Source organism: Sus scrofa, chromosome 14 (genome assembly GCF_054392235.1).
Source record: "Sus scrofa isolate SSC_HxYL_T2T_F1_AM1 chromosome 14, Sscrofa_HxYL_maternal_Yorkshire_Landrace_v2.0, whole genome shotgun sequence".
NCBI classification, from domain to species: Eukaryota; Metazoa; Chordata; class Mammalia; order Artiodactyla; family Suidae; genus Sus; species Sus scrofa.
In genome coordinates this window covers 97,928,364-97,956,320 of record NC_139396.1, presented here as the reverse complement: position 1 = coordinate 97,956,320, position 27,957 = coordinate 97,928,364, and the positions used below count along the sequence as shown (strand labels likewise).

General features: G+C 41.6%; 1 protein-coding gene across 2 annotated transcripts; it reads right to left on the bottom strand.

Annotated features, from left to right (window-relative positions):
- Positions 1-195: 195 nt before the first annotated feature.
- Positions 196-27,223, bottom strand: OIT3 (oncoprotein induced transcript 3). 2 transcript variants are annotated; one of them, XM_084993036.1, is made up of 9 exons: positions 24,922-25,301; positions 21,898-22,272; positions 20,449-20,556; positions 16,295-16,417; positions 12,797-12,919; positions 10,649-10,809; positions 8,409-8,824; positions 2,839-2,938; positions 196-1,147 (listed from the first exon to the last, which is right to left on the bottom strand). In XM_084993036.1, the coding sequence occupies exons 2-9, from the start codon at positions 22,139-22,141 to the stop codon at positions 974-976; spliced, it is 1,449 nt and encodes a 482-aa protein (XP_084849162.1). In that variant the 5' UTR covers positions 22,142-22,272; positions 24,922-25,301; the 3' UTR covers positions 196-973.
- Between the last annotated feature and the right edge of the window lie 734 nt (positions 27,224-27,957).

The window sequence follows — 27,957 nt, the reverse complement described above, 5'->3', positions numbered from 1 at the left end:
CAGAAAGCGTCTTCCAACCCCTGGTCTAGGTCATTTCCTCCTTTCCCTTCCTTTTGCTAATTTTACTGGTTCTATTTCAAATGGTTGGTTGCAGCCCTTTCTAAAAAGAAAAAGAAGAAAAACTGCTTTCTGGTCTTATGTGAAGCCATAAAATGAATTGGCATATTAAGGAATTGGATTTCACTGCAGATAACATTTATCTCTGTGATTTAGGATATTTATTTCAATAAAATGTATTTAAGCCCCTACATAATACAGTATAATTTTATACCCTTTTCTATTGCCTTATCAGTCTGAGGACATAAAATGCCGAAAGGTTTCCACATTTTATTTTTGTCCATAGTTCAGTCACTGAACCACTTAAATGCATGTTAATGAATTTATTAACATTCACTAATTGCAAATAGTTCAATTAAGACAATATAAAAACCTCAGAAGAAAATATGGTGCAAGAGAAAAACCAAATAGTATTTTTTTAGTACACACATATTGATAAACTTCCAAATCCCCTATAACCATTCTTTATTTGAATGGAAATTTCTGGGTTATTTACATACTTAAGGAGTCAGTGGGTGTTTAAGTCATAATTTCAAGCAACTATTTGATTTTTTTCAGTTCCTAATTTGCAATACTATGCTCACCTTCTGATTTTAATGGTGCTGCTGCATCCTACACTAGGTGTTCTACTGCAGGGAGGAAAGGGGGGGGCACTGGGGTGAGCTGCTTTCTAGGTACCCCTGCAGCTTCTGACATCCGGAGGATGAAGCCCCACGAGGACAGGTAGGGTAGCAGTGAGGTGACCTTTCCTGACCCAGTGGGCTAGAGTCAGAGTGAGCTGGTTCTGGCAGTTTGTCTAAAGCCACAGTATGAGGTTTAAAGCAGCATGGTGTTCTAGGGTGTGGGCTGGTGTTCTCAGAGTGCAAGAAATCCAATCAGGCAGCAACCCCAAGCAGAACTCGGGCGTTGGGTCGTCCTAATCCTCCCAGTCGATGCTGATGGGGCCACCTGTCAGCATCTGGCTCTGCAGGCCAGCAGCATCCTCTCCTTCAACTGCCTCTCGGCGCATTCGCCGATGGCAGCCCTGGGCGCAGCGGGACCGCTGGTCCAGCATCCCGCAGACCAGGACCCGACAGTGCAGGAACACCTCCTGGAAGGATCGGAGTTATAATGAATAAAAAGAGCAATAGCAGCTGCCACTCGTGGGGCCCTTACTAGAAGCCAGACACTGTACCAAACCTTTCACACGTATTATCTCATTTCAGCTAAACAACCACCTTTGAAGTAGATGCCATCTCTGTTCCACAGAGGAGGAAACTGGAGGTTAATGGACTTAGCCAAATTCACACATTTAGTAGGGTGACAAACACAGTGAGGCAGGTGGGTGATTTAAAACCCGGCATCCATAACTTCTGCCTTTGTGTGGAGACGGGAGACACTTTTGTGAGGACAACAGCTAGTAACGTTATAATCTTTGTTCTTCACCCCAACGTCTGGGCATAACATGGGCTTCCATGTACCTCTGTGTAAAAGGACAAATTCTTTCTGCAAGCTTCTTCCTGCAAGTAACTTCCCAAAGCATGCTCCCTAGTTGAGGAGGGAGATCAGGGTTAGCTAAGTGTTCTAGAACAGTGATGTAGCTGGACAGGACATGAATGCATGTAAAGGCAGCATGGAGAAGACTATTGGTCTCAAACTTCCTTGTTTAAGTGTTTTAACAACTCTATCAAAAAAAGAAAAAGAAAAAGAAAGAAACTTCACACACACACACACACACACACACACACGGCCTCATAACCTCTATCCATGTATATACATTAAAAATATATCATATTCAGGCGTTCCCATCATGGCGCAGTGGTTAACGAATCCGACTAGGAACCATGAGGTTGCGGGTTCAGTTCCTGCCCTTGCTCAGTGGGTTAATGATCTGGTGTTGCCGTGAGCTGTGGTGTAGTTAGCAGACGTGGCTTGGATCCTGCATTGCTGTGGCTCTGGCTTAGGCTGGGGGCTACAGCTCCGATTGGACCCCTAGCCTGGGAACCTCCATATGCCGTGGGAGCAGCCCAAAGAAATAGCAAAAAGACAAAAAAAAAAAAAGTATCATATTCAACTGCATATAAATTTTTATGACAATGCTTTTTCATATTTCCTTTTCCTATATTTTATTCTACATTAACTACTTAATATTGCATTAATCGATATACTGTTTGTTTGGTATAAACAACCCCTCTCTTATAACAGTGCTCTATAATCACATTCAACAAATAATGCTTGTCTTTTTGTTTATTTTGAGAAGCTATCAGAATCGGAATTTTTAGAATATGATAATTTTGTGCTCATCACACGTCAGATAACTTTCCAGAAAGTATACCAATTTACACTGCCCCTGTGTATCTCCCTGTAGCCTTGCAAATTGGGATTTCTAATTTTTATAAATGTAATACATATAAAATAGTCTTATAATTATTTTGATTGGCATATATCTACCATTTTCACTATTTGTCTTTTCTGTGGATATTATCCCATATCTTTTGCCATGTGACCACTATACAGGCTGTTTCAACCACATCTGCTCACAAGGATTTTACACTATAATCATATAGCATTTTCTTTGAATAAGCACAATTATTTTATTGGGAGAGGGCAGATAATTGTGACATTCATAGGGGTGTTGAGTTTTTGGATGGCCAGTTGCATAGTATTTTTCACAGAGGTGATGCAGATCCTAATCGTAGGCTTGTAGAATGTGAACAGACTGGGACACCAAGAAGGAAGGCTCAGATTGGTGGGAGGCTGGGGAGGAGACACACCTTAACGAGGTAAAGGAACTCAGCTCACCTTGTGGTCTTTGCCCACAAACTTGAAGACAGGGACCTGGAAGTGCTTTGCTAGGTGATCCCGTGATGTGTACTGTTTTACTGAGTCATCTGAAACACAGCTGGAAGTAGGACAGGATAGCACGTAAGACTTGATTGTTTAAACAGAGATGGAAAAACAATCCAGTCCAACATTTTGGTCCAAGAAGAAGCAAACTGGGTGGAGGAGGCTGGGCTGCACTCAAGATTTCTGAGAATGAAGGAAAAATGACTCTAGAAGGCATCTTCAGACACAGCCCTGCTCATTAACGCTGTTTGTCCCATTCTCATTCACTCTACCCACAAACTGGGCAAAGGGACCTCCTGTTAAGTCGATGTGCTGAAATATTAGCAATGGCAATGACGTTTGTTTCAAAGATATCTTCTGAAACCAAGGTATCTTTGTAAGGCTGAATTTTCATTTGTAATATATTGCAGGAATTCTGCATTCACAGACTTTATTATCGATATAAGGCTTTTCTTTAACTAGATTTCATTATATTCATCAGACACCTAAAAGACACTCACTCCTGAAGGGGATCCAAAGGTGAGCATATGCCAATTTGTACAACAAAGTGCTGCATAAAAATGTGACTTTCTTAGAGAATAACTGGATCTAGTGGGGACGGGTCATTCACCTCCAAAATGTTTTCATTCCTCTTTTCCCAAATTTAATGCTAAATCTTAGTTTGACAGGGCTTTTGGGCTTTAATCTCAGGTCTGTCACTCAAAGTGAAACTCCTAGGCTCACCACAGGGTTGGCTGGGGGAAAAGAGATGTTACAGATTCTCCAGTTTGAGGCCAAGGTTTAACATTGATCAACCATTTTTTTTCTTAAAGACCAGGACTCACCCATGTATTATTTATTCTATTATGTATTATCTATTTTACACATGTATTTTATATCTATTATATAGTTTCTATTCTGAATTCAAAAGGAACTTTTTTTCCCGACTGTATTTTCCTTTTAATGGATACTTCATAGCTCCCCGCCTACCAGGCCAATAAAAAAGCGGGGACCAGATATCAAAGACTATAAAACTGGATACTTGCTCGACACACAACCACCTTCTAGGTCATTGCTAATTGCTATTAAAGGGCAGCTGAAAAATCCAATAAAATTGTTTAAAAATAAGATACCGGGAGTTCCCATCGTGGCGCAGTGGTTAACGAATCCGACTAGGAACCATGAGGTCTCGGGTTCGGTCCCTGCCCTTGCTCAGTGGGTTAACGATCCGGCGTTGCCGTGGAGCTGTGGTGTAGGTTGCAGACGCGGCTCGGATCCCGAGTTGCTGTGGCTCTGGCGTAGGCTGGTGGCTACAGCTCCAATTCAACCCCTAGCCTGGGAACCTCCATATGCCGCGGAAGCGGCCCAAGAGATAGAAACAACAACAACAAAAAAGACAAAAGACAAAAAAAAAAAAAAAATAAGATACCATGACTTGTGTTGCCCGTGGTACCTTATCGCCCTGCACTGAGAGGATCTAAACACATTATGCAGTTCCCGTTATTTCTTGTGTCCATGTACACATTTTCATTTCCTGAGGGTAAATGAATTTATACCACCTTCTAATTATGTTCTCTCATAAATACCTAGTGCATATCTAATCTGTGTGACACACTCTGCTGGGCGCTGCAGAGGAGATTGAGATGAACAGTATAGTCTGTGATGTCAGAGAGCTTATAGTCCACTACCTATGAACCTATGATAATGACTGTAACATGATGTTAAAATGGCACTTCATCTAAGTGTCTCAGCATTTTCAATTTTTTTTTTCCGCTTTCTAAGGTTGCACCCACAGCATATGGAGGTTCCCAGGCTAGTGGTCTAGTAGGAGCTGTAGCCACTGGCCTACACCACAGCCACAGCCACGCCAGATCCGAGCCAAGTCTGCGACCTACACCACAGCTCATGGCAACGCGGATCCTTAACCCACTGAGCGAGGCCAGGGATCGAACCTGCAACCTCATGGTTCTTAGCCGGATTTGTTTCCGCTGCGCCGCAACAGGAACTCCCATTTTCAATTTATCTTTACCTAAGGATATTTTTTAATTGAAGTATACACTTTGCTGTACAGCAGAAATTGATGCAACACTGTAAATTAACTATACATTAATTAAAAAAAAATTTGGGGGGGAGTCCCTGTCGTGGTGCAGTGGAAACGAATCTGACTAGGAACCATGAGGTTACAGGTTCGATCCCTGGCCTTGTTCAGTGGGTTAATGATCCAGCATTGCCATGAGCTGTGGTGTAGGTCACAGACGTGGCTCAGATTTTGGCGTTGCTGTGGCTCTGGTGTAGGCCGGCAGCAACAGCTCTGATTGGACCCCTAGCCTGGGAAACTCCATATGCCACAAATGAAGCTCTAAAAAAAAAAAAAAAAAAAATTAAAGAAAAAAAATTGTAGTTGCTTTACAATGTTATGTTAGTCTCTGGTGTACAGCAGATGTATACATACCTTTTTCATATTCTTTTCCATTACAGGTTATTATAAGATACTGAATATAGCTTCCTGTGCTACAGTAGGATCTTGCTGTTTACCTATTTTATATATAGTAACTTGTATCTGTTAATCTGAAACTCCTAATTTATTCCTCCCCTACGCTCTTCCCCCTTGGTAGCTATAATTTTGTTTTCTATGTCTATAAATCTGTTTCTGTTTTGTAAAATAAGTTCATCTGTATTATATTTTGGATTCCACACACATACAAATGATATCATATGATATTTATCTTCCTCTTTTTGACTTATTTCACTCAGTATGACACTCCTTAGGTCCATCCATGTTGCTGCAAATGGCATTATTTCATTCTTTTTTATGGATGAGTAGTAAAAATACTATTATTTTTAAAGAGAAAATGTGGCAGGAGTTCCCTTCGTGGCTCAGTGGTTAACAAATCCGACTAGAAACCATGAGGTTGTGAGTTCAATCCCTGGCCTTGCTCAATGGGTTAAGGATCCAGTGTTGCCGTGAGCTGTGGTGCAGGTCACAGATGCGACTTGGATCCGACGTGGCTGTGGCTGTGACATAGGCTGGCAGCTGTTTTGACCCCTAGCCTGGGAACCTCCATATGCCGTGGATATGGCCCTAAAAAAAAAAAAAAAAAAAAAAAAAAAAAAAAAAAAAAAGAGAGAGAGAGAGAGAGAGAGAGAAAGATAAAATGTGGCAGAAAGAGTTGTTTCAAGGTAACACATTACAGAATAGAATCCAAGACAAATTCTGGCTCTTGATTTGGTGTTTGCTGTGGTTAGATAATGCTAGTTTGTCAGCTCCAAGTTCATGTGCTAAAAGAAAGTATCAATAATATAGGAGAATCTAAAAGAACTGATTACCAAAAAGTTGTTTGATATTTGATTTGGAATTCAATGTTTTTCTTTTTCTGGAGATAAATTTTCTGCTTTGCTCAGGCTTATGTTAAATTATTTGCCTTCTCGAAGCGTAGGCCTTTAAACTATAACTAGAGGGAGGTGAATCAGATGTGTTAAAAATCAGGGGAAATCAGCCTGATTTAAATCGAAGTTGGACAATGAATAATCAAATAGTTGATAAATATAAGCAAACCGCGTTATGTGTATTCTTCCTGTCTAATTCTTAATGATACTTCAAGATTCATTGGAGTTTCTTTCCTCAATGAGACTTTCTCTGATTCCTTCTGATGTGACCTAGAAACCTCCCTTCCTTCACCTCAATGCCGCGCCTGCAGTAAAGTTCATTAAATATTAGCCTAATGAATTAGGGAATGAGTATTTATCATAATACTTTACTTCTACTTTTTATTTTAAAACTTTGTGGAGAACATTTTAGGATGGAAAGAAATCCAAAGGGCTCCAGGCCACTATCAGCCATCCAAAGCAGCTCAGAATGATGTATTTTCCAGAATCTGAAAACAAGCTAAAGAGGCTACAGGAATTTGAAGCTAGAAGTATTCCTACTGGTAAACAGTTAAATTTACCAACCAGAGGAAAGCAAGAGCCATCAAAATGTTTTCAGCAGGGATCTGACTATATATATTCTTCTTCTTCTTCTTTTTTTTTTTTCTTTTGACTGGATACCAGGGCTCCATGGAGCTGAGGAAGGCTGGTTAGGAAGTGTTTTATCTGTCCAGGTGGGAGATAGTGAGGGCTGGAATTAAGGCAGTAAGAGAAGACTAGAGAGAACAAGGTTGAGGCATTGCTACATTAAAAAAATACTTCTCAGTTGATCCTAATGTGCATCAGGGGTTGAAAAATCACTGCAGGAGATTGACAGCAGCAGGTGAAGTTTTCCTGTGGGGAGAGATCCGGGGAGATAAAAGCAAAGCAGAAATTTCAGTGTCTGTCAGGCCAATTAGCAAAGGGCATGAACCCAGGGCACATCTTATGGTGCTTTTATTAGACCATTCCGCTCTTCCTAAGCTGCAAGTCCTGACCCTGCTTGAGCTATGTCCCATCTGACATTGAGCGTGAAGAAGAAACTGATGAAATACTGAGTTTGAGGAGTGAGTGTAATTTTCCTGGGAATTAAGCAGGGGGTGTGGTAACTGCTAGGATTCCAAAGATACACAGAGACACACAAAGTTCCCAATCCAAGCATCCTCAGGAAATATGGAAGTCCCTATGTATAAAACAAGCAAACAAAAACAAACTTCACTTGATCTTTCCTCTCCTAAAATCTACCAAGTATTTCTTCTCTCTCCTTCACTATCAAACTTCTTAAAAGAGGGGTCTACATTTGCTGTTTCCACTTTCTCAGCCCCTTGCATTTTCCAGCCCCCACCTGCCACCCATGCTCTACCCTGTCTGAGCAAGTTAATCAATGCTTTAGTTTCGGAGTTGCCGTCATGGCGCAGAGGAAACGAATCTGACTAGGAACCGTGAGGTTGCAGGTTCCATCCCTGGCCTCGCTCAGGGGGTTAAGGATCTGGCGTTGTCCTGAGCTGTGGTGTAGGTGGCAGACAGCTTGGATCCTGCATTGCTGTGGCTGTGGTGTAGGCTGGCAGCTGTAGCTCAATTCGACCCCTAGCCTGGGAACCTCCATATGCCGTGGGTTCGGCCCTAAAAAAAAAAAAAAAAAAAAAAAAAAAAAAAATCCTATAGTTTCAACTGTAAACAGGAGTGATTGTCTGTCCTTTGTTTCTAGTCTTGAATTTGTTCTTGGGTCCAACTGATAGACATTTCCAACAGCCCACTGAACCTCTAGTATCCTGTGGGCATTTACAATACAATATTACTTCTTGGAGTGATTATATTCAATATTTTCACATCAAATCTGCTTTTCTACCTATGTCCTTTCATCTTGGGTAAGGGCATCAGGTCAGCCAAATGAGCTAGACCCCTTGCACTCATTTTCAACTCCCCTCTCCCTCACCAGTTTTTACCACCGAAAGATCCATAAATGGTTTCTGAACTAATTAAGAGCTTGGCTTCTGAACCAAATAGGAACTCGTAAGACTGCAGCGTGGTTTTAGGAAAAGAGTTTGCTCGCGCGGGTGTGGACCGGGTGTGGGCGGGTGTGGACCGGGCGGGTCGGGGAGGGGTGGGGGGCGAATCCGTTGTCCAAGCAGCCTGCTTACCCATCTCGGATGAGGTAGTACTTCAGGATCTCATCGATCTTGGACGTGGGGGTGGCAAAGCAGCTCTCCACCAGGCTTTCTAAGCCATTCACGTGCACCAGGGGCTCAATGCCAAAGTAGAGGGAGTCGCGAAGCTTGAGGGTGGGCAGAGCTTCCCGGTAAGGCTCTTCAAACTCATTGTCCTTGAAGATCTCCAGGGTGAACGGGAAGATTCCGTGACTGCGGCTCATGATTTCCAGCGGGGTGTTGCGAAGGTTGGGGACGTAGCCTTCAGAAATGGTGTACAGACGCGGGAACTCGCAGGTCACCGGGATCAGCAGTTTGCTGGTGCGGATGATGATGTCGCCGCTGCTCCCTGGGGTCTGCTTGGGTAGACCTGTCACAAGGTTGCTAGCCACGATCTTGTCGTTCACCACCTGGGCCAGTGGAGAAAGAGTCTACGTTTATTTCCACAGAGTCCCCTCCCTGCAACCGTAATATTCCCCAAATTTCTCTTTACATCAGAAAGTATGAAAGATTTGGTTGTTGAAGCCTGAAGCTTTTTTTTTTTAATTGCCTCTCCTCTTTTTAGTAAGATGTTTTGACTGTTAAGAGCTTTACATACCATTTCATGCTCAACCCACACATTCCTTTGGAGTGTTAGTCATAAAACCTGAGCTATGCAGAATCAGCAAATTCAAAGCTCTGATATTTTAGAGAAGAAAAGCTTCTGCTTTTTTTTTTTTTTTTTTTTTTTTTGGTCTTTTTAGGGCCACACCCATGGCACATGGAGGTTCCCAGGCTAGGGGTCAAATCAGCTACAGCTGCCAGACTACACCACAGCCACAGCAACACCAGATGCCAGCCCCGTCTGTGACCTACACCACAGCTCATGGCAATGCTGGATCCTTAACCCACTGAGCGAGGCCAGGGATGGAACCCATCACCTCTGTTTGCGCTGCGCCACGATGGGAACTCCTACGTGTGTTTTTTTTTTTTCTGGAAACCTAGAACTGGTGATCATGCTGCAGCATGACCTTGTACTCAACTCAAACAGACTTCAGCTATCACATTTATGTGGATGATTCTCAGCTCCTTATCTCCAGCCTTGTCCGCTCTCCTGAGTGCCAGATACTCCGACTCATCCTGGGGCATTTCCATTCGATTCTCCACAGGGCTACAAACACAGTTTGCCTCAAGTGGGAACTTCTCCAATCTCTCCTCCATGTCTCGCCCCCAGTCTGATTAGCTCTCTGATTTTCCCTGAGTACAGTAAATATTTGGTCACAAGGGCCTCTGCCTTGATCTTCTGGATCCAGGTCCTCTTTTTTTCTATCCATCTCACTCACTATTGACATGATCCTAAGAGTGCCTGCTTAATCTCATTCCCAGGCGGAAAAGCCCAAACATCCCACCCTAGCACACAAGGCAGATCTCTGGAAGTATAGTCTCCCCATATCTACTTTTCCACTGTCCTCTTCCACTCTGAATTCCTTGCCAGTCTGGCTGTGTTGCCCATTCACTCAGCATAAGCCTCAAGAATTCCCAGCTCTGAGACTTGCTCACTTGTTTCCCATTGGAAATGCTCTTTCTTTCCTTTTCCGCCTGCCTAAACCACACACAAGCTTCCACCCCAATTCAAGGCCCACTTGTCTTGACTGCTCCAGTGTCTGTCTCTTTCTGGGCTCCTACACCACCTTCCAATTAGAGCCCCGGCCTTTAATTTATATTTTGTGTGTGATGTCATTTCACTACTACCTTGTATGTTCTTAGAAGTCAGGAATCTTATTTCACATACCCCTCAGGCTCCTCAGCCTGGGGCTGTACCCAGATTCTTGGATGAAAGTACGAACCTTTTACCTCTACCTGACTCAATCCATGAACTCATTTGCTATCTCATACATGGAGATCTCTACCAGTCGCTTTCTTCAGGTAAAAACTGGTCAGAGGAGACACGGTCTGCCTCCCGGTACTGGTGCTGATGCACTCAGAAAAATGCCTGCATATGTTGGACAGATGGTTCTATTTGAGAATAGAAAGAGCAGAATTCTTCCTAACTCACAGTCCTCCCAGTGCTGCTGGGACCACAGCAGATGCTCAATAATACATCTGTTAAATGAATGGCATATGATTTTTTGAGTTCCATCCTTCCTTATGGAAATATTTCATCTATGACACAAGCTACACGGCACACCTCTGTCAACAACCTCCCAAATAACCGGATTTGGTAACTTCCCGAGGGTCCTCCAGGAAGAACCTACATCGACCACCGTGCCACAGGTCTTGAGGGAGAAGATGATGTTGACGTGGGTACCATTGGACACTCCTCGGCAGGAGGTGTTGGTCAGGAAGAGCTCTAGACCGCCGACCAGGTCCCTGGGGATGCTGACTTCAATGGTGTTCGACCTGCAGAACACAGGGACTGCGGGGACAGGGGCTGCTGTTAGAAGCAGGAAAGCAGAATTGGGAAAAGGGGAAGAAGGCTCCTAGGAGACATAACTTCACCCTCTTACAACTTGAGCTGTTTGTTCCAGCCTTAAGGAAATCTATGAGGCTCAAAAAACAAATTGCTACTCCTACCTCCCAAGGTTGTCTTCAAATGATGCTCCTCAAATATTATATTGTTTCCCAAATGAGGAAATATTGTGTTTTAGTTTCAGTTCAACAGACATTTATTTCAAAATATGGCTAGCATAACTCCATGCCCTGCAACACCTAAAGGATGAACTTTTAGTGCAAACACAATTTATTGGCAATACAAAACAAGACTGCTTTGATACAGGCTTAAATTACATAATGCTACTGCTTCGACTTTACCATTAATTACCGCCTCATAAAACAGAGGTAATAAAAACAGTTTTAGTGCACTTGGGGAAGTGTTCCAAATTGTCCTTGCACTGCTCAGTAAACCATAAACACTGACTATAAATTCCACTTTAATTTAATATAAAGAGATTGCTTTTCTTTAAACGTTCACTTCTTCAGACTCTACAAATACCCTAAAAGGAATACTTCTGGGTACTCTTGGACAATATGTGAAGGCATAACATAAAAATTGTATAGTATAGGAGTTCCTATTGTGGCTCAGATGGTGAAAAAACCTGACATAGTGGAGTTTCCATTGTGGTGCAGCAGAAACAAATCAGACTAGGGACCATGAGGTTGTGGGTTCGATCCTTGGCCCTGCTCAGTGGGTTAAGGATCCGGCGTCGCCATGAGCTTTGTTGTAGGTTGAAGATACGGCTTGGATCTGGTGTTGCTGTGGCTGTGGCATGGGCCGGCAGCAATAGCTCCATTTCGACCCCTAGCCTGGGAACCTCCATATGCTGCGGGTACAGCCCCCCCGAAAGACAAAAAGACAAAACAAAATCAAAATAAAACCCAACATAGTGTCCATGGGGATTCGGGTTTGATTCCTGGCCTAACTCAGTGGATTAAGGATACATCTGCAGAACTAGGGCTCCCACAACTGCTTCCCGAGACATTCCTCTTGCTTAATGTGATCCACACGTCTATTGCCTAATGTTTTCTGAACTTTTCTGTTACATTATGTTTGTCTGAAGCTGTCTTCGGCCAGTTTAAATACGGCTTGCAAGACTACCTCCAGGAGTTCCTGTTGTGGCGTGGCGGAAATGAATCCGACTAGTATCCATGAGGATGCAGGTTTGATCCCTGGCCTCGCTCAGTGGGTTAAGGATCCGGCGTTGCCGGGAACTGTGATGTAGGTTGCATACACGACTTGGATCCTGCATTGCTGTGGCTGTGGTGTAGGCTGGCAGCTGTAGCTTCAGTTCGACCCCTGACTGGGAACTTCCATATGCTGCACCTGTGGCCCTAAAAAAAAAGAGGTGGATCTCAAAGGGATATCTGCATACCCCTGTTATGCAGTGGACTAGCTTTATAAAGGGAAGAAGCCCTGTCATTTGCTGCAACATGGATGGAACTTGTGGACAATTTGCTAAGTGAAATAAGCCAATCACAAAAAGATAAATATTGTAGGAGTCCACTTATATGAGGCTCTAAAGTAGCTGACTTCATAGAAACAGAAGGTAGAACGGCAGTTGTCAGGGACTGAGGGGAGGAAAGAATGAGGAATAGTTGTTTTAATGGGTATAGAGTTTTAGTCTTGCAAGATAAGAAAGCTCAGGAGATCTGTTGCACAAAACTGTGAATATACTTAACACTATTGAACTATCTCCTTAAAGTTGATTTAGACAGTAAATGTTATGATGTATTTTTTGCAACATTTTAAAAATGATTCCAGAGTGAATACACACTGCTGAAAGAGTTGGTATTCTAAAAGATGAGACTCTTGACACACTTGGGTGAGGAAGGCAGGGTGATTTGGGGGGGTGAAGAGTTGGGTGGGTCGGAAGTTAGGGCAGAGCTTAAGCCTGTCCATACACTACCTTGGCACGTGTGGTTATCCTCAGACAGCACCAAGCCCCGGGGACATTCACACTGGTAGCCCTTCTCAGACGTAAGGCAAGAATGACTGCAGCCGCCATTGTTATTGTGGCATCCTTCAATGTCTGCAGTAAAAACCAAAAGAAAAGGGAACGATCTTGTAGTCCTCTTCCCCAAGAATTCTGATTCTTGGACTGGTGCTTTGCATCAGGCATCATACCTGACTTATCACAGTATCACCAGGGCCCAAATCAGTCACTGAGACATGTAGGGACATCCACAGAGAAGTTTATTAAATGTAAGAGCAGTCTTACAACACACACAGCTCTAACCATTGAAGCCGGTCATTGTGTAGAATGCCCTTCAATCTGGATATGTCTGTTTTTTTCATGGTTAGACTAACTATGGGGAGGAAGACTCAGAAGTCATTTCTTAATTGCGCTAACATTTAATCCACCCAATTTGAAATGTTATAGTCTTATGGATGTAAAAGAAACTGAGAGAATATAAATTCACCTGGAACAGCTAAATCAGAGTTAATCAGAATTATTACCAGTTGGTTGGGTCACCAGCCTCTCTCCTCCAGGAATAACAGCACTGGAGCCATGTTCCTTGGGCTGACAGCACATTGAGGGACTCCACTCCACAGAGCCCTCTGTGACATTCCTCTTATGAGGCAGTTTTTTAAAGTTTCCTTTTTAAAAGTTTTGTATTTTCAAAAAGCATACTCAATCAAATGGACAAAAAGGAAAAATATTCAATTGAAAAATGAATAAACTACCACATAATGTTATAATTAGCAGAGGAAAAGTAATAATCTTTGTGGGCTCTGGATATTATCTTCTAGATCATGGGTTATCAAATTCTGGCCTGCTACATGTTGTAAATAAAGTTTTATTGGCACAGAGTCATGTCCATTCATTTCCCTATTGTCTGTGGGTTTCTTTCTCACTATAAGGGCAGAGTTGATTAGTTTCAATAGATTCTGTATAGTCCACAAAGCCTAAAAAAAATCTACTATTTGGTCTATGCAGAAAAAGCTTGCTGTTCTAGGGGTAAGATAATAAAAGGGAATGCTTTCAAATCATTTAAGATGCTCAAGGAAAGATATGAGCCAATTTCCAGCTATAGCTATAACTCTCGGTTCAATAATAGTAAAAAAAAATTAGTTGTTTGGAATATCAATAAATTAACTTGGGCTGAATCAATTTTTGTGAAACAGAGAAATGTGCAAGAAACTAATCTTTGAAAAATTTAGGAGAGATGAGGCTATTACCTGTTTGTAAATCTGTACAGTTAAAAATGTAGAAGTATTCCTATGGATTTTTGAAGTAGCTGAAAATGCTATACGATGGCTTAGAAGAATCATAAAAATATGCTATATTAAAATTAATATTAATAGGATTTTTTTTCTTAAGAATGATCCTCCTTAAGTCATTTAATTTCCCTGGGTCTCAATTTCAATATATGTAAAATGAAGGGGTTGGACTAAATGTTCACTCTGGATATTTCCAGGTCGAAAAATGCAAAGCACAGGAGTTCCTCCTGTGGCTCAGTAGGTTAAGAACCTGACTTTAGTGGCCGAGGTTGCTGCAGAAGGGGTTCAAGCCCCAGTGAGGTGTTGCAGCTTGGATTCAATCCCCGATCCAGAGAATGTTCATAGGCTGCAGGTGCAGCCATAAAGTAAATGAATAAATTAAAAATAAAACTGCCAAGTATAACATAAATTGAAATTCTTATATAAAATTCTTGAAGAATTTTAAGTCTCTTATGAAGATATACCAAAATGTTTAGAATGACTATATCTGGCGAATAGGATTGTGGGTCATGTTAGTTATCTTTCTTTTACTGTTCTGTATTTTCTTCTAGAATATAATTCTTTCAAATAAAAGAGCATAATAAAAATTACTTAAAAAGAGTTTTTATTTTAAAAAAGAAGACATGCTCATCTAATGGACCAGCTAAAGAAACAAATATGTTTAAACTATTAATAAAATTTAACGGTTTCAAATATGAATCTTAATCCTAAAGTGTAATTCATATTCAAATTTTATTTTCTAAACTGCTTGTCAGTTAATGATTATTAGGTTTTAAAGTTATATGAGGATTAACTGTAATATTTCCAATAAAATACTCATGGATAATTACAAATGTTCCTCATGGAACATTTTATTAATATTCAAATGTGAAAAGATTATTGCATAAAATAAAATTTAAGGGGGATTCAGAACATTACCTTTATTTGATAAAATTTAAATTTCATTTAGTCTTATTATAAGAGATAGCAGTTTGAAACTCTGGTTAATGGTCCCTGAGTTAATAATGCAAACTTTGTTGCATGAACTAAATTGTGAGCACTAGCCCTAATTTTTCCTTTTGGGGTAATATTTTATTATTTTGAATATAACTAGAATAAAGTGAGCTCTTGTAAGCAGTATTACGGTCTATTATGCCATAAATTCAATTATCCTCTGAGATAAATCATCTGTCCTTTGTAAATAATAATAACTATTTATCTCTTCCTATAATCTGCAAAGAGTTGTGTGGCTTTTTTTTGGGAGGGGGGTAACCCTCCACTCCTAATGTCATGAGATTCGGGCTTATTAAAGTGGAAGTGATGACATTTTAGTTAGGATAATTTGCAAGGGCAAATATGCCCTGGAGAAGGGACATTATCTAAGTTTCATATCATAATAGTAGACAATTTCCATTTCAGTTATTTAACATACATCGCAAAGTCTTTTTATTACTTAATTATGTAAGATTATACTAAATGTATACAGCATTTCTACTACTAAAAAAATAGATAACTGTACTTATCTCCCCAAATGTATTAATATCCAATAAATGCAAAGCATACAAGTAGAAAATATGACCTCATGCAGACCAGTTTCCCAAACTTCCAAGACAGTAAGACTCACCTATGGAACATGGGAAAACCACAAACTAAGGCCCTGCCACCTCACTGAGCCAGAGTCTCCAGGAGAGAGGCCTGGGACGGGCCAGCTTTAAAAGCACCCAGGCGGTCCTCCTCAGCAGGGAAGTTTGAGAAACACTGCTGTAAAACGTTGGTTTCTATCATCTTGTTCCTTGGATCCACAGCATAGGTGTCACTTAGACATTATTTAGAAACCCAGTATCTTCACCTGACCCCAGACCTACTGAATCAGAATCTACATTTTAACAAGTTCCCATGTGATTCGTGGGCACATTAAACATGGAATACGCTGTTTTCATATCTCAAATTAAAGTGTGGTGTTCTTCTTCTTCTTGCAAAATGCAACAGCTCCCTCCTGCTAAAGCTTAGAGACAAAAATCAACACAGCACTCAGCCTTCAACACGAGTGTCCTGCAGCGATGCTCAGTAATGGTGATCTGTGGCTTCTTTACACAGCCAGAGCATTCCTCTCTTCTGATGCTGGGCAGTTTCATGCACATCAAAGAATAAGCCAGTGGCTTAGCTGGGACTCTTGATGTGAATCCCTTCTTACCCATCTCACCTTCACACGTCCTGCCATCACTTCTCAGCACACGGCCGACACCACATTCACAGCGATATGAATTTTTGAGGTTTACACAGATCTCACTGCAGCCACCATTGTTTTGCTCACATTCATTTTCATCTGCAGAGGAGAAACCACACCATTTGCATACTTCTGAGCCTCAAAGTCTTTTCCCAAGCCCCTTAGCAGAATCTCCACTTCTTTTCAGATTCTGTCCATAGCCTTTCCACAACCCAAGTCCCTCCCTGCAATCCAGTATGATCCCTTCTATTGGCCTGGTCTCCGCAACCCAGTTATTTGTCTACCTACCCTCTGCTGGAATGAAGGCAGCGGTTGCCTACTGATTCCCTGCTAAGGGCAAAACTGTTGGGGAAATGAAGTGCTCCTTTTAACCTGGGTTCACCTATTTGTATTGGTGAGTCTCACTTTCTCCACTTTCTCACTTTCTCACTTTCTACAGATTTGCTAAATAAATGAAAACTTCTAAATCAAATTGTGTTTTATATGCATTAAAGGAATTTACACTGCAGGAGAATATGTCTGATAAATTTTGTGTGTGTGAGGCAGTCTTCTATGATAATATGAACAACTGCCCTCAAAATCTATTTCAAAGATCAGAATAGTCCTGCATTGTACTTAAGCAATAATTGCTAATCTTTTTAAGAATTGATGAAGTTGGGATGGAAATACTGTAAAATTGGGTTATGATGATCATTGTACAATCATAAAATTTATTGAGTTTAAAAAAAAAGAATCTGACGAAGGATATGGACTCTTGCTATAAAAAAAAATGCACAGTTGGCAACATATGTCGATCCCCTTCCTTCTACAAACAAAAAAGGCAAGTTGAGGAGCTAAATTTGTCATGGTTTGGATATAGGACATAAGCCAGGGACTGGGGTTTAAACACCCACAAGGTGACAGATGGCATGGCCTTGTGCCCACAAGAGGAGATGGGCTGGAACTGAAACCCTGCTCAAGTCTGGACTCCCAGAAAAGGTATCCCCACAATGAAAGGGGGAGAAGTCTGCTCCGAGGTCCAGGGAAGCAGTGAGGAGCCAAATGCCTGAGGCTGTAGGAGAGAGAAAAGGCTTCACTAAAGCCCAAGTCAGGCCCTGCCAAGGGTGAAATATGAACTCAGAATTCACACATGGCGTGGGGATCTTGAAACAGAGAAACTGATACAAAATTTGGCTTGGACCTGGTAAAGCTTCTGTGACAAAAGCATTTGAAAAACTGCTCAGTGGTTTACAAACAAGCAAGCAAACTAGAAAACTTCCAGGTGATAAGAGTGGCATCCCACAGCAAAACAATTACGACAGAAGATGGTTTGCCATAAAACATTACACACGAGGAGGTGATCCAGGTTGAAAAAGCTGGCAAGATAGCAAGTGGGAGGCTCTGGACTGGAGATAACAGGGTAACCCAAAAAAATCCATAATACAAGGATTTAAAAAGTTACTAAACAGTGAAAGAAAGGCCGGTAACTAACATAAAAGAATGTATAGGAAGACAAGGCACAGCTGAAACCAAACATATAAAACTTGTAGAAATGAAAAATATAGTTGATAAGATTAGAATCTGCCTCTGGGCCTCTGGGCCTCTACTGCCTGAGTGGATGGTCAGAGGCACCAGCAGTCTTCCTGGGTGGTGGCCACACTGGTAAATGGGTCCCAGCTTCTGTCTAAAACCTGGACTGCTTACTTTATGACTGATTTTTTTTACCTGCCAGAGAAATTCACTTCTACATATTTAAGCCATTGTTCTTTGGGAGTTTATTGTCATTTACAGCCTAACCTAAATACTTGATTCCAATTTCATAGATATGCACACATGAGGTAAGGTATCTTTTTTTTTTTCTTTTTGCCTTTTCTAGGGCCGCTCTCGCGGCATATGGAGATTCCCAGGCTAGGGGTCTAATTGGAGCCGTAGCCACCAGCCTAAGCCAGAGCCACAGCAACGCGGGATCTGAGCCGCGTCTGCAACCTACACCACAGCTCACGGCAATGCTGGATCCTTAACCCACTGAGCGAGGCCAGGGATCGAACCTGCAACCTCATGGTGCCTAGTCGGATTCGTTAACCACTGTGCCACGACGAGAACTCCGGTTAAGGTATCATTTTAATGTTCATTTTCAAGGACTCACAAAACCATGATATATAGTTATGGGTACAGCATAAATAATAAAACGAACCAGAAGGACACATACTAACTCCAACACAGTAATTACTCCTGCAGGTGGGTAGGGAGGGTTTTGAGAGGGGTAAATGAGACAGAGCGATGGCTTTATTTGTATCTGTAAACTTTTATTTTAGAAAAAGTTAGAAAAATTTAGCTATAAATCTGGGGACATGGATGTCTGTTATATTACTCTCCTATACTCTTCTCTCTGCCCCCCAAAATACATAATTTATAATAAATAATTTAAATTGTTACATTACAAAAACTAAAGTAACACATAAACACAAAACTTTGCCTCTACTTTCAGGAAATCCACATCACCTCCTTGAAATCAACAGAGAGACCCTAGGCAAAAAGCAGGGGCTTTTCCCTATGTCCCGCTAGGCAGAGATGTCCAAGATAAGTTGTTAAGCAAGAGATGTGAATGGTGTGTATGATGATGATAATACATGACCTTTGGTTTAGAAAAGTTATATACATACATATATATAGGTGTGTGTATATATGTATGTATATAAATACCTATATATATATATACATAGGTATTTTTATATCTGCTGATGAAACCTTGGAAGGGTTCATAAGCAAATAATGTAAGAGTTTACTTGGGATGGAGGATGGAGTTGGAGGAGGGGGTAATGGAACCCATGGAGGATAGAGAGTTGGAAATTTCACTGTATGCCTTTCATGCTGCTTAATTTGGGAGCCATTTGGATACATTACCTATTCAAAAGTTATATTAAAACCAAAGCAGAGAAATGAATTTCTTTAAAGGAAGGCAAATATTTTCCAACAGATGTGTGTGTGGGTATGTGTGGGTGTGTGTGTGTACTTGTGAGGGGTTGAGGGATTATAGGAACCACTGACTCCCATACTCCAAACCTTTTTGCATTAAATCACATAGTCAAAATTGGCCATGCAAGAGCCCTAACAACTGTTACAGGCGGGCCTAAGGATGGTCAGTGGGTTCATGAAAGAGACTGAGGAACAAAAGCTTTTCTAAAATCAGAACGCTGTTATATCCCTTTATATCCTGATCCCCTCTCCTGTCCTGATCTTGCTACTGTTCTTCTAGAGGAGGTGGGTGTGGGGCAGTTCTCCCCTTTCTCTCTAGACTTGTTTTAAGTCTACTTGAGTCTGAATACAAAAAGCTTCACAACATTAGATGGAAAAGAGATGAGCTTCACTCTTGGGTTTTTCAACTCTATCTTCTTTAGCTGTAGACAAAAAAAGCATGTATCCTGTTGGACAACTCCGAATTTCCTACAAATAATCTGACTCTTTCTGACTGCTCAGAGAAACCAAAATTATATTAGTGAAGCTGTAGGTGCAGGTTCTTAGATAATTCTCAATAAAAGCTAGCCAACAGAAATACAAAACAAGTCACACATGTAACTTAAAATTCCCACATAAAAAACCTGTTAAAGACATTGGTAAAATTAATTTTAATAATATATTTCATTTAACCCAGTATGTCCCCAAATTTCATTTTAATATATAATCAAGATTAAAATTATTGGGATATTATTATTTTTTTAACTAGTCTTCAAAATCTGGTGTGTATTTTGTACTTATAGCACGTCTCAAATTGCATGCTAAATATTTATCAGAAATACTTGATCTGTATTTTAGAGTCATCAAATTTACAGTTTACTCAAGTTGTCCCATACATTTTCAGTTTTCCAATGACCAAATCAAACATTAGTTTTTCAGTTAAAATTAAGTAAAATTACAATTCGGTTTTTCAGTCACATAAGCCACATTTTGAGGATGTCATGGCCACACATGACTGTTTGAGACAACACAGTCCTACACTGTCCCTACATATGACATAAATTTGGCTTGAGGCTTTCGTTCCAAGTGTTCAGAGACACAAACTGGAAAAATTATGGAGCTCTGAGTCAGGAAGAGTTTTTGATTTGTCCTTTTGCTCCTAATAGCCTGTTTCTACTGCAAAATGAGTTTCTTACCAAAGCACGTCTGTCTGTCGGGGCCTAGCACAGTCCCTGGAGAGCAGGTGCACTCACTGGTATCCAGGCAGCTGCCATGGCAGTCCTCATCGCAGATGTCATAGAAATCTACAGGAGGATAAAGACAACCTTTCATGAGGGACAGGCCCAGAGGACCATCTCATCCATGAGAAAGCCTCAGGAGTTCAATCCTGGGGTACGAGTTCCTAGCCAACATCAAGAGAATTCTCGCTGTTCACGGTTTACAGAATCCAGTGCAAAGAGACACTGCCCAGAACATGTTCTGTGATTGAGACCAACGAGTACTGACTTCAGATCCACAGGCCCTTGGGTGACTATGGAGTTGCCGCAGATCGAAAAGCTCACCAAATATGAGTTGTAGATTAAATAAGCATTATGTCCTATTCTTCTATGCAATCTATTTTTTTTTAGTGTATAGATTTTGATGGGATTAGTAACACAAAAATTCACTTAAAGGTATTCTGATCTCAATTAGTTTCTTCCCCTTATATATTCTTTTAAAAAACCAGAGGATACTAAGCACAATGCTACCATACAGACGTCTGAAATACATCTTTTATTTTTTTTTTTTTTTTTGCTTTTGCTTTTTAGGGCTGCACTGCGGCACATTGAAGTTTCCAGGCTAGGAGTCAAATCGGAGCCACAGCTGCCGCCATAGCCACAGTCACGCAACGCGGGATCAGAGCCGCATCTGCAACCTACACCCCAGCTCATGGTAATGTGGAGTCCTTAACCCGCTAAGCAAGGCCATGGATAGACCTCGCATCCTCATGGATACTAGTTGGGTTTGTTACTGCTTAGTCACAACGGGAACTCCCTGAAATAGATCTTTTTTTTTTTTTTTTTGGTATTTTTGCCTTTTCTAGGGCCACAACCTCAGCATATGGAGGTTCCCAGGCTAGGGGTCTAATCAGAGCTGTAGCTGGCAGCCTCCGCCACAGCCACAGCAATGCGGGATCCGAGCCACATCTGCGACCTACACCACAGCTCACGGCAACGCCAGATCCTTAACCCACTGAGCAAGGCCAGGGATCAGACCCGCACCCTCATGGTTCCTAGTCGGATTCATTAACCACTGAGCCATGACGAGAACTCCTGAAATAGATCTTAAGAAGGGGTCCTCCAAGTTCAAAAAGGTTGGAAATCCACACTAGGTAACGTATATCGACATTTCACTTTCTAATGTCTTATGTGAATGGAATGAAGACAAAATAAAACCGATCAAAGTCATAGTCCCTTTCCCTTTCCATTCTTCAGGGATTTTTCAGCAATATAAGAACAGACCTCAGAAATTACAATCTGGAGGTATCCGACTCCCTATATCAATGTTCTTCAGGCCCTGAAATACTACCAGGCCTGAACTTCAGGGGGCACTTTCTCTTTGATGCCATCTGTGGCCTTGTGGGAGAGGGAAAGGAAGGTACTCACGACCACAGTAGACATGAAAGCAGACACTGGGCTTGGTCAGACGATACACATAGTAGCCTCCAGGGCAAGCCTTGACCTCCACAGTGGTGTTCCAGAGGCAGCAGTTGCCATTGAAGCTCGCACAGGCCTGGCGCTGCACAATGCCATCCCCTTCCTGAGGATGGCTGCCATTGAGCCAGACTGGCGCGTGGGTCCCACAGTGGTTTTCTGGTATGCAGAAGGTGGGCATGGCATCCCCTGCCATGCCTGTGAAGCGGTACCACTCCCCATCCACACTGTTGTCACACAGAGGGGAACCTTGAGACTCATCAAATTGGTGGTCAGTGTTCCTCCACGGCTCATTCAGGCTGATGTAAGCAGAACAAGGGTCTAGGGCTGTGAATGAAAAAGACATCTCAGAGGCACCTTGTGATGTTTCAGATCCCAGTGAAAATAGCCTGAGTGCACCTTGAGGTATTACATTTTGGCTTTTTGGGGTACGAGAAAGAAATAATCTGATGTCCCCAAAAGTAGCTTGAGATTCCTCAAGTTGAATTAAACATATGTATATGACTTACAAATATATATTATTGCATATTATATATATATATTTTGTCTTTTTGTCTAGGGCTGCATCTGCAGCACATGGAGGTTCCCAGGCTACAGATCAAATCTGAGCTGTAACTGCCAGCCTATACCACAGCCACAGCCACAGCAACTCGGGATCCGAGCCAAGTCTGTGACCTACACCACAGCTCACCACAACATCGGATCCTTAACCCACTGAGCAAGGCCAAGGATCGAACCTGCGTCCTCAGGGTTGCTAGTCAGATTTGGTTCCGCTGAGCCATGATGGGAACTCCGACTTAAACATACTTCATAAATGCTTTTTGCATGTGAAAAATTTTTTCAAATCTATTTAAGGTTTTGTGTCCACATTAGACTAAACCTTTGATCCAGAGCAATCGTCTGATAGAGGAGTGTTGTTCAGACCAAGGGAGGTTATAGTCTCACTGAACTCTGCACTTATCAGATTATAGTTCAAGCACAGTGTTCAGACCTGGAGACTATATTTTACGAAAGTAATGGACAAACTTGATGTCCAGAGGAAGGTGACCAGAGTTAGAAGGAAGCATAACAATTATTTACTGGAGAAGAAGCTGAGAACTATCATTTGGAGAGAAAAAAAAAAAAACCTGAAGAAAATGCATTGGTTTTCAAAAATCTGGAAAAGGCTTATGAAAGAGGACTTGGGTATTCTGTTAACAACAAGAACAAATTGTTACTGGGAAGTGCATTTCAGTTCAGCTACCCAGTAATGGAGAGGCTGTACCACAGTGTGGTAAGCTCTTTATCTCTGGAATTTTTCAAAAAGTGGTTGGAGGATCATTTGTAAGCAAGATCATGGATGGAATTTGCACTAATGGGCAGTTTGGCTGGATACTGAATGTGTAAATCTCATTCCACTGAGAGGGAAAAGGCTTCTGGCACAGGTCAACTGCCTTGAAATATACAATTGATTGGCCAAGAAATTACCAAAGATATTGTCTATGTGAATGTTGGTATATGTTTCATCAGCTTATTACAAATATCATGAACTTTGTGTCTTCACAGTCAGCCACGGCAAAACTGTCTAGAATACAGAAAAATCTCAAGTCTGCATTTTTAGTGCATAAACAATATGGACAAGGAGTTCCTGTCATGGTTCAGTGGAAACAAATCTGACCAGTATCCACGATGACGCAGGTTCTATCCCTGGCCTTGTTCAGTGGGTTAAGGATCCTGCGTTGCCCTGAGTTGTGGTGCAGGTCGCAGATGTGGCTCAGATCTGGTGTTGCTGTGGCTGTGATGTGGCTGTGGCATAAGCTGGCAGTTACAGCTCAGATTCGACCCCTAATCTGGGAAACTCCATATTCCACAGATGCAGCCCTGAAAAGAAAAAAAAAATAATGATAATAATAATAATGGCAAATATATTATCAAAAACATTTTAATGACTGAAGACACTAATATCCCCAGTATTATCACTGCTTCTCTTAATTTCAGGGAAGCACTGAATTAAGGTGAGCAAATTGTCCTTACAAAGAAGACCAAAAAATTCTAGAAAGGAGCGTTAGCCAGAAGGAACTATCCTTCTTAATGCATGTGAGGCTGACTTAATTGACATTGTAGGCAGGGAATTCATATTAAGGCCAATAACACTCTGTAAGCAGGAAATGCAATGTCAGCAAATACTACACAATAAATGTGGCTGGGCCATGAACATAAAATCTAAGTTGTCTAGAAAATATTTTGGATTTTCCCAGTCTACACTTCAAACTCAAGTTTACTATCAAAACTTGAGATATGTAGGAGAGTGTAGCCAAATGCTAACAGCCTCACTGGGAATACAACAGATTGGGCCAGGAAATAAGAAGGATATTGCATATTTTGGAAATAACACTTTTGCAGAGTTACACGTGGCAGGGACAACTCTCCCCTTAAAATGTCCCTGAGGTATCCCAACTGTGCCCTGATCATGGTATGATGTCCCTTGAGGGGGAGAAATGTCCTCATACAGACTTTCTCCCCTCTCAGAAGGGAAAAATTCCTTCATCTGCTCTCCTAGCTGTGGTTCTCCTATGAAGAAAGGTTTCCAGGGCAATTTCACAGGTGATTACAAATTCATAGAAATATTTGGTTCATCTCCTTGGCTCTAATTTTGTAAGAAATGGTTAGGTATTCAACTTTTAATAGCTTTTACAGAAATTCCTAAACCTCCCTCAATAACTATTTCACAATTTATGAAGTTTTTCCTTAAATCAAACTATCATTTCTTGTGCTATCTGTTAAAAGTTTACTTCCTTTCTTGTTGAAGGAGATACATAGCACACATTGGAGAAATTTACCCACTATCTTCTGTAAAATAAGCATATATTTTAAAAGTTACCCGTGCAATATTTTCTAACATTAAATATAGTCATTTCACTCCCCCCCTCCCACCCCCCGCCTTTTAAGGCAGTAATTCAATCCTTTAATAACCTGGCCACGGGTGTAAATTCCTACCTTCAGTCACTCAATGTGTGGAGTCTGGAATTCGGTCATTACTAATGTTGCATCCTGAACTGCTGATATGTAAGCGTGTGTGTGTGTGTGTGCACACACATATACACTTCTCAAGTGAGAAAGCTTCAAAAAGAACAGCCCAGTGGGGTTCTCTCAAAGTCTGAATTGGGGACCAGCTGGCAGAGGGAGGGCTGGTCAGTTTTTACTTGGATGCTCGCCTGTCAGCCGCCCGGCCGCCCCTCCCCAACCCGGGATGCTGGGCGTTCGAGAGCAAAGGTCAGCATGCATCCCCGCCCTTTGGTTCTGGACATCGGGAGTCGCCGACAGTTCAGTCAGCACTCCAGATGCTGCCCCTCGGGTGGTCGTGGTTGCGGGATTCTGCGCCCGCGCGCTGGGGCCGGAAGCCCCTCCTCTTCCCCCCCTTTACTTCCCGCCTTCCCCCTCAGTGCCTCTCCCTCGCCTCTTCTCCTTTTCTCTCTTTGCTCTTCCCCAAGAGCAGCCCTATCCTCGACTCCAATCCCCAGCCCCCAAAGTTCTCCTTTTCTTTTCTGATGGCATTGAGTCAAACGTCTTAGAAGGGCTGCGAAAAAGAATAAAATAAATGAATAAAATAAAATAAAAACATCTGTGAAGGGAGAAGGTGTCTGATGGGAGGATACAGGAGATGCTGGAGGGAGGGTAAGCCAGGAAAGAACGGGGAGAGAGCTGAGAGGAAATTAAGGGAGAGATGACTTTGGCTTAAGCAATTCTTGGTTCGGTACTGGCTGCAGATACAGGCTGATGAAACTTAGCCCAAAACTATCTTTAAGATTATTTTTTTTTTAGACCAGTTCTATATTTAGAGAATAATGGAGAAGTTAGTACAAAGAGTTCCCATCTATTGGGACCCAGTTTCCCATATTACAAAATAATCATACACTAGTGTAGTACCTTTGCCACAAATAATGAACCAGTGTTGGTATGTTATTATTAACTCAACCATAGTTTAGGTTTCCTTAGTTTTTGCCTATGTCTTTCTCTGTTCCTGGATCCGATCTAGGACACCACATGGGATTTAGTTTACCATGTCTCTTTAGGGTCTCAAACCTATTTATATATGTATAAATATATACATATATATATATACACATATATATATACATATATATACATATTTTTTTTGGGGGGGGTCTTTTTAGGGCTGCTCCTGCTGCATATGGAAGTTCCCAGGCTTAGGGGTCTAACTGGAGCTGCAGCTGTCGACCACAGCCACACCAGATCTGAGCTGCGTCTGTGACCTACACCACAGCTCCCAGCAATGCTGGATCCTTAACCCACAGAGCAAGGCCAGGGATCAAACCCTGCATCCTCATGGATACTAGTGGGGGCGGGGTTCCTTACCACTGAGCCACAGTGGGAACTGCCTTTAATATATATTCTTGAAGGTGCTAGAGCAAGGCCTGAGCTACCCAGAATAAATAAATAGTGGCAATTAAGCACCCAGCTTTTCAAAAGTGCCAAGAAGGACACTTCTCTTCACCTTAACCTCCTCTCACTTTCTCTTCTAGTTAGAACTCATACTGGGAAAGGAGAGAGAAATTTTTTAGTAGCTGGAATTTAAATTTTTCTTTGCCATGTTGGCCAGTTTTGTGCCAAGCCTGAGGAGGACGACAGTTTAAAGTTCACTCAGTCTGTGCAAAAGTCATATTTTCAGATGTCAAGACTCAGAAGACTGATTTATTCAGATCTGTTCCTTTCATGGGCACAGTTAGTCCCTTGCATTCATTAAAGAAAAAAAACTCCATCCTTCCCTCTAAAAATCTTTTTTTTTTCCCTCTTGAAGTTGGAACTATAAAAGTGCCTAGAATATAAAGAGGTTAGAATTTCTTTTACACATATCCAAGAAATACTTGGCTTGTGGAAAGTTGTTTGGACATGGCAGATCTATGGAAATTTTGGATGCCCAGGCAAGAGGCTAAATGGCACATGGAAGAGAAATTCTCTGAAAACATATCTTCATAGGTTATTCATGACTTTTATACTATTCTAGAACCCATATTTAAGATTCTGGAATCTTGCTCTTAATAACCTGTACACAACAGCAAATTCCTACAACAAAAATTACATTGTGCCATGTACTTGGCATAAGACTTACCCTTTGGTGACACGAGTGTTATTGTGATAAAGAGGCAGGTGAGAAGCAGGAACTGAGGCATCCTTCTGGACCAGCCACCAGAGACAGACTGGAAAATCCTCTTAATTTCAGTTTTCCTTTGTCCGCTTCTTTTTCAAGCGCCTTTTTAAAAAGGCCTCAAGGCTCTTATGAAGAAAGACTTCAGTACTGGTTGGGACTTTATCAGAGGAAGAGGATGAGTGGGATAAAGTGTCCATTGCTCTGGCCTTGACCCCAGATAGAAGCACTGCTTTACATTGTCAACAGGGTTATTTTATTGGTATTTTTCTTTAGGAAAAAAAAAAAAAAAACAACCAAAACCAAACAAACTTCACAATCCCTCATCCTCCTATTGTCTTTTTTCTCAAAAGTTCCCTGCAGTGAGACCTCCAGTATCTTATCCAGAAGGGAACTCTAAAAGCGGGACATCCCCTCACGTCAAAATCTTGTTTTGTGACTTCTAGGTATTGATTTCATGGTGTTGCAGCCATAGCATTGCATTCTAAATGAGAATGGGATAAAACCTACTTTTTGGAATTGATCATTAGGAAATCTCTTCATCAGGTGGTTAAGGAGTTTACAGTAGCATGCAAAGGAGTAGTAAGGTCATGTGTGGCATGAGGACAGTATTCTCCTGAAGCAAGCTTCTAAGTCTGGTATCTTTGCTATCAAAACTTCTTTGGGCTCAAAACTTCCTAAAGAAATAAGGTTTAGGTTGTGTTTTTTTTTTTTTTTTGTCTTTGTTGTTGTTGTTGTTGTTGTTGTTGTTGTTGTTGCTATTTCTTGGGCCGCTCCCGCGGCATATGGAGGTTCCCAGGCTAGGGGCTGAATCGGAGCTGTAGCCACCAGCCTACACCAGGGCCACAGCAACGCGGGATCCGAGC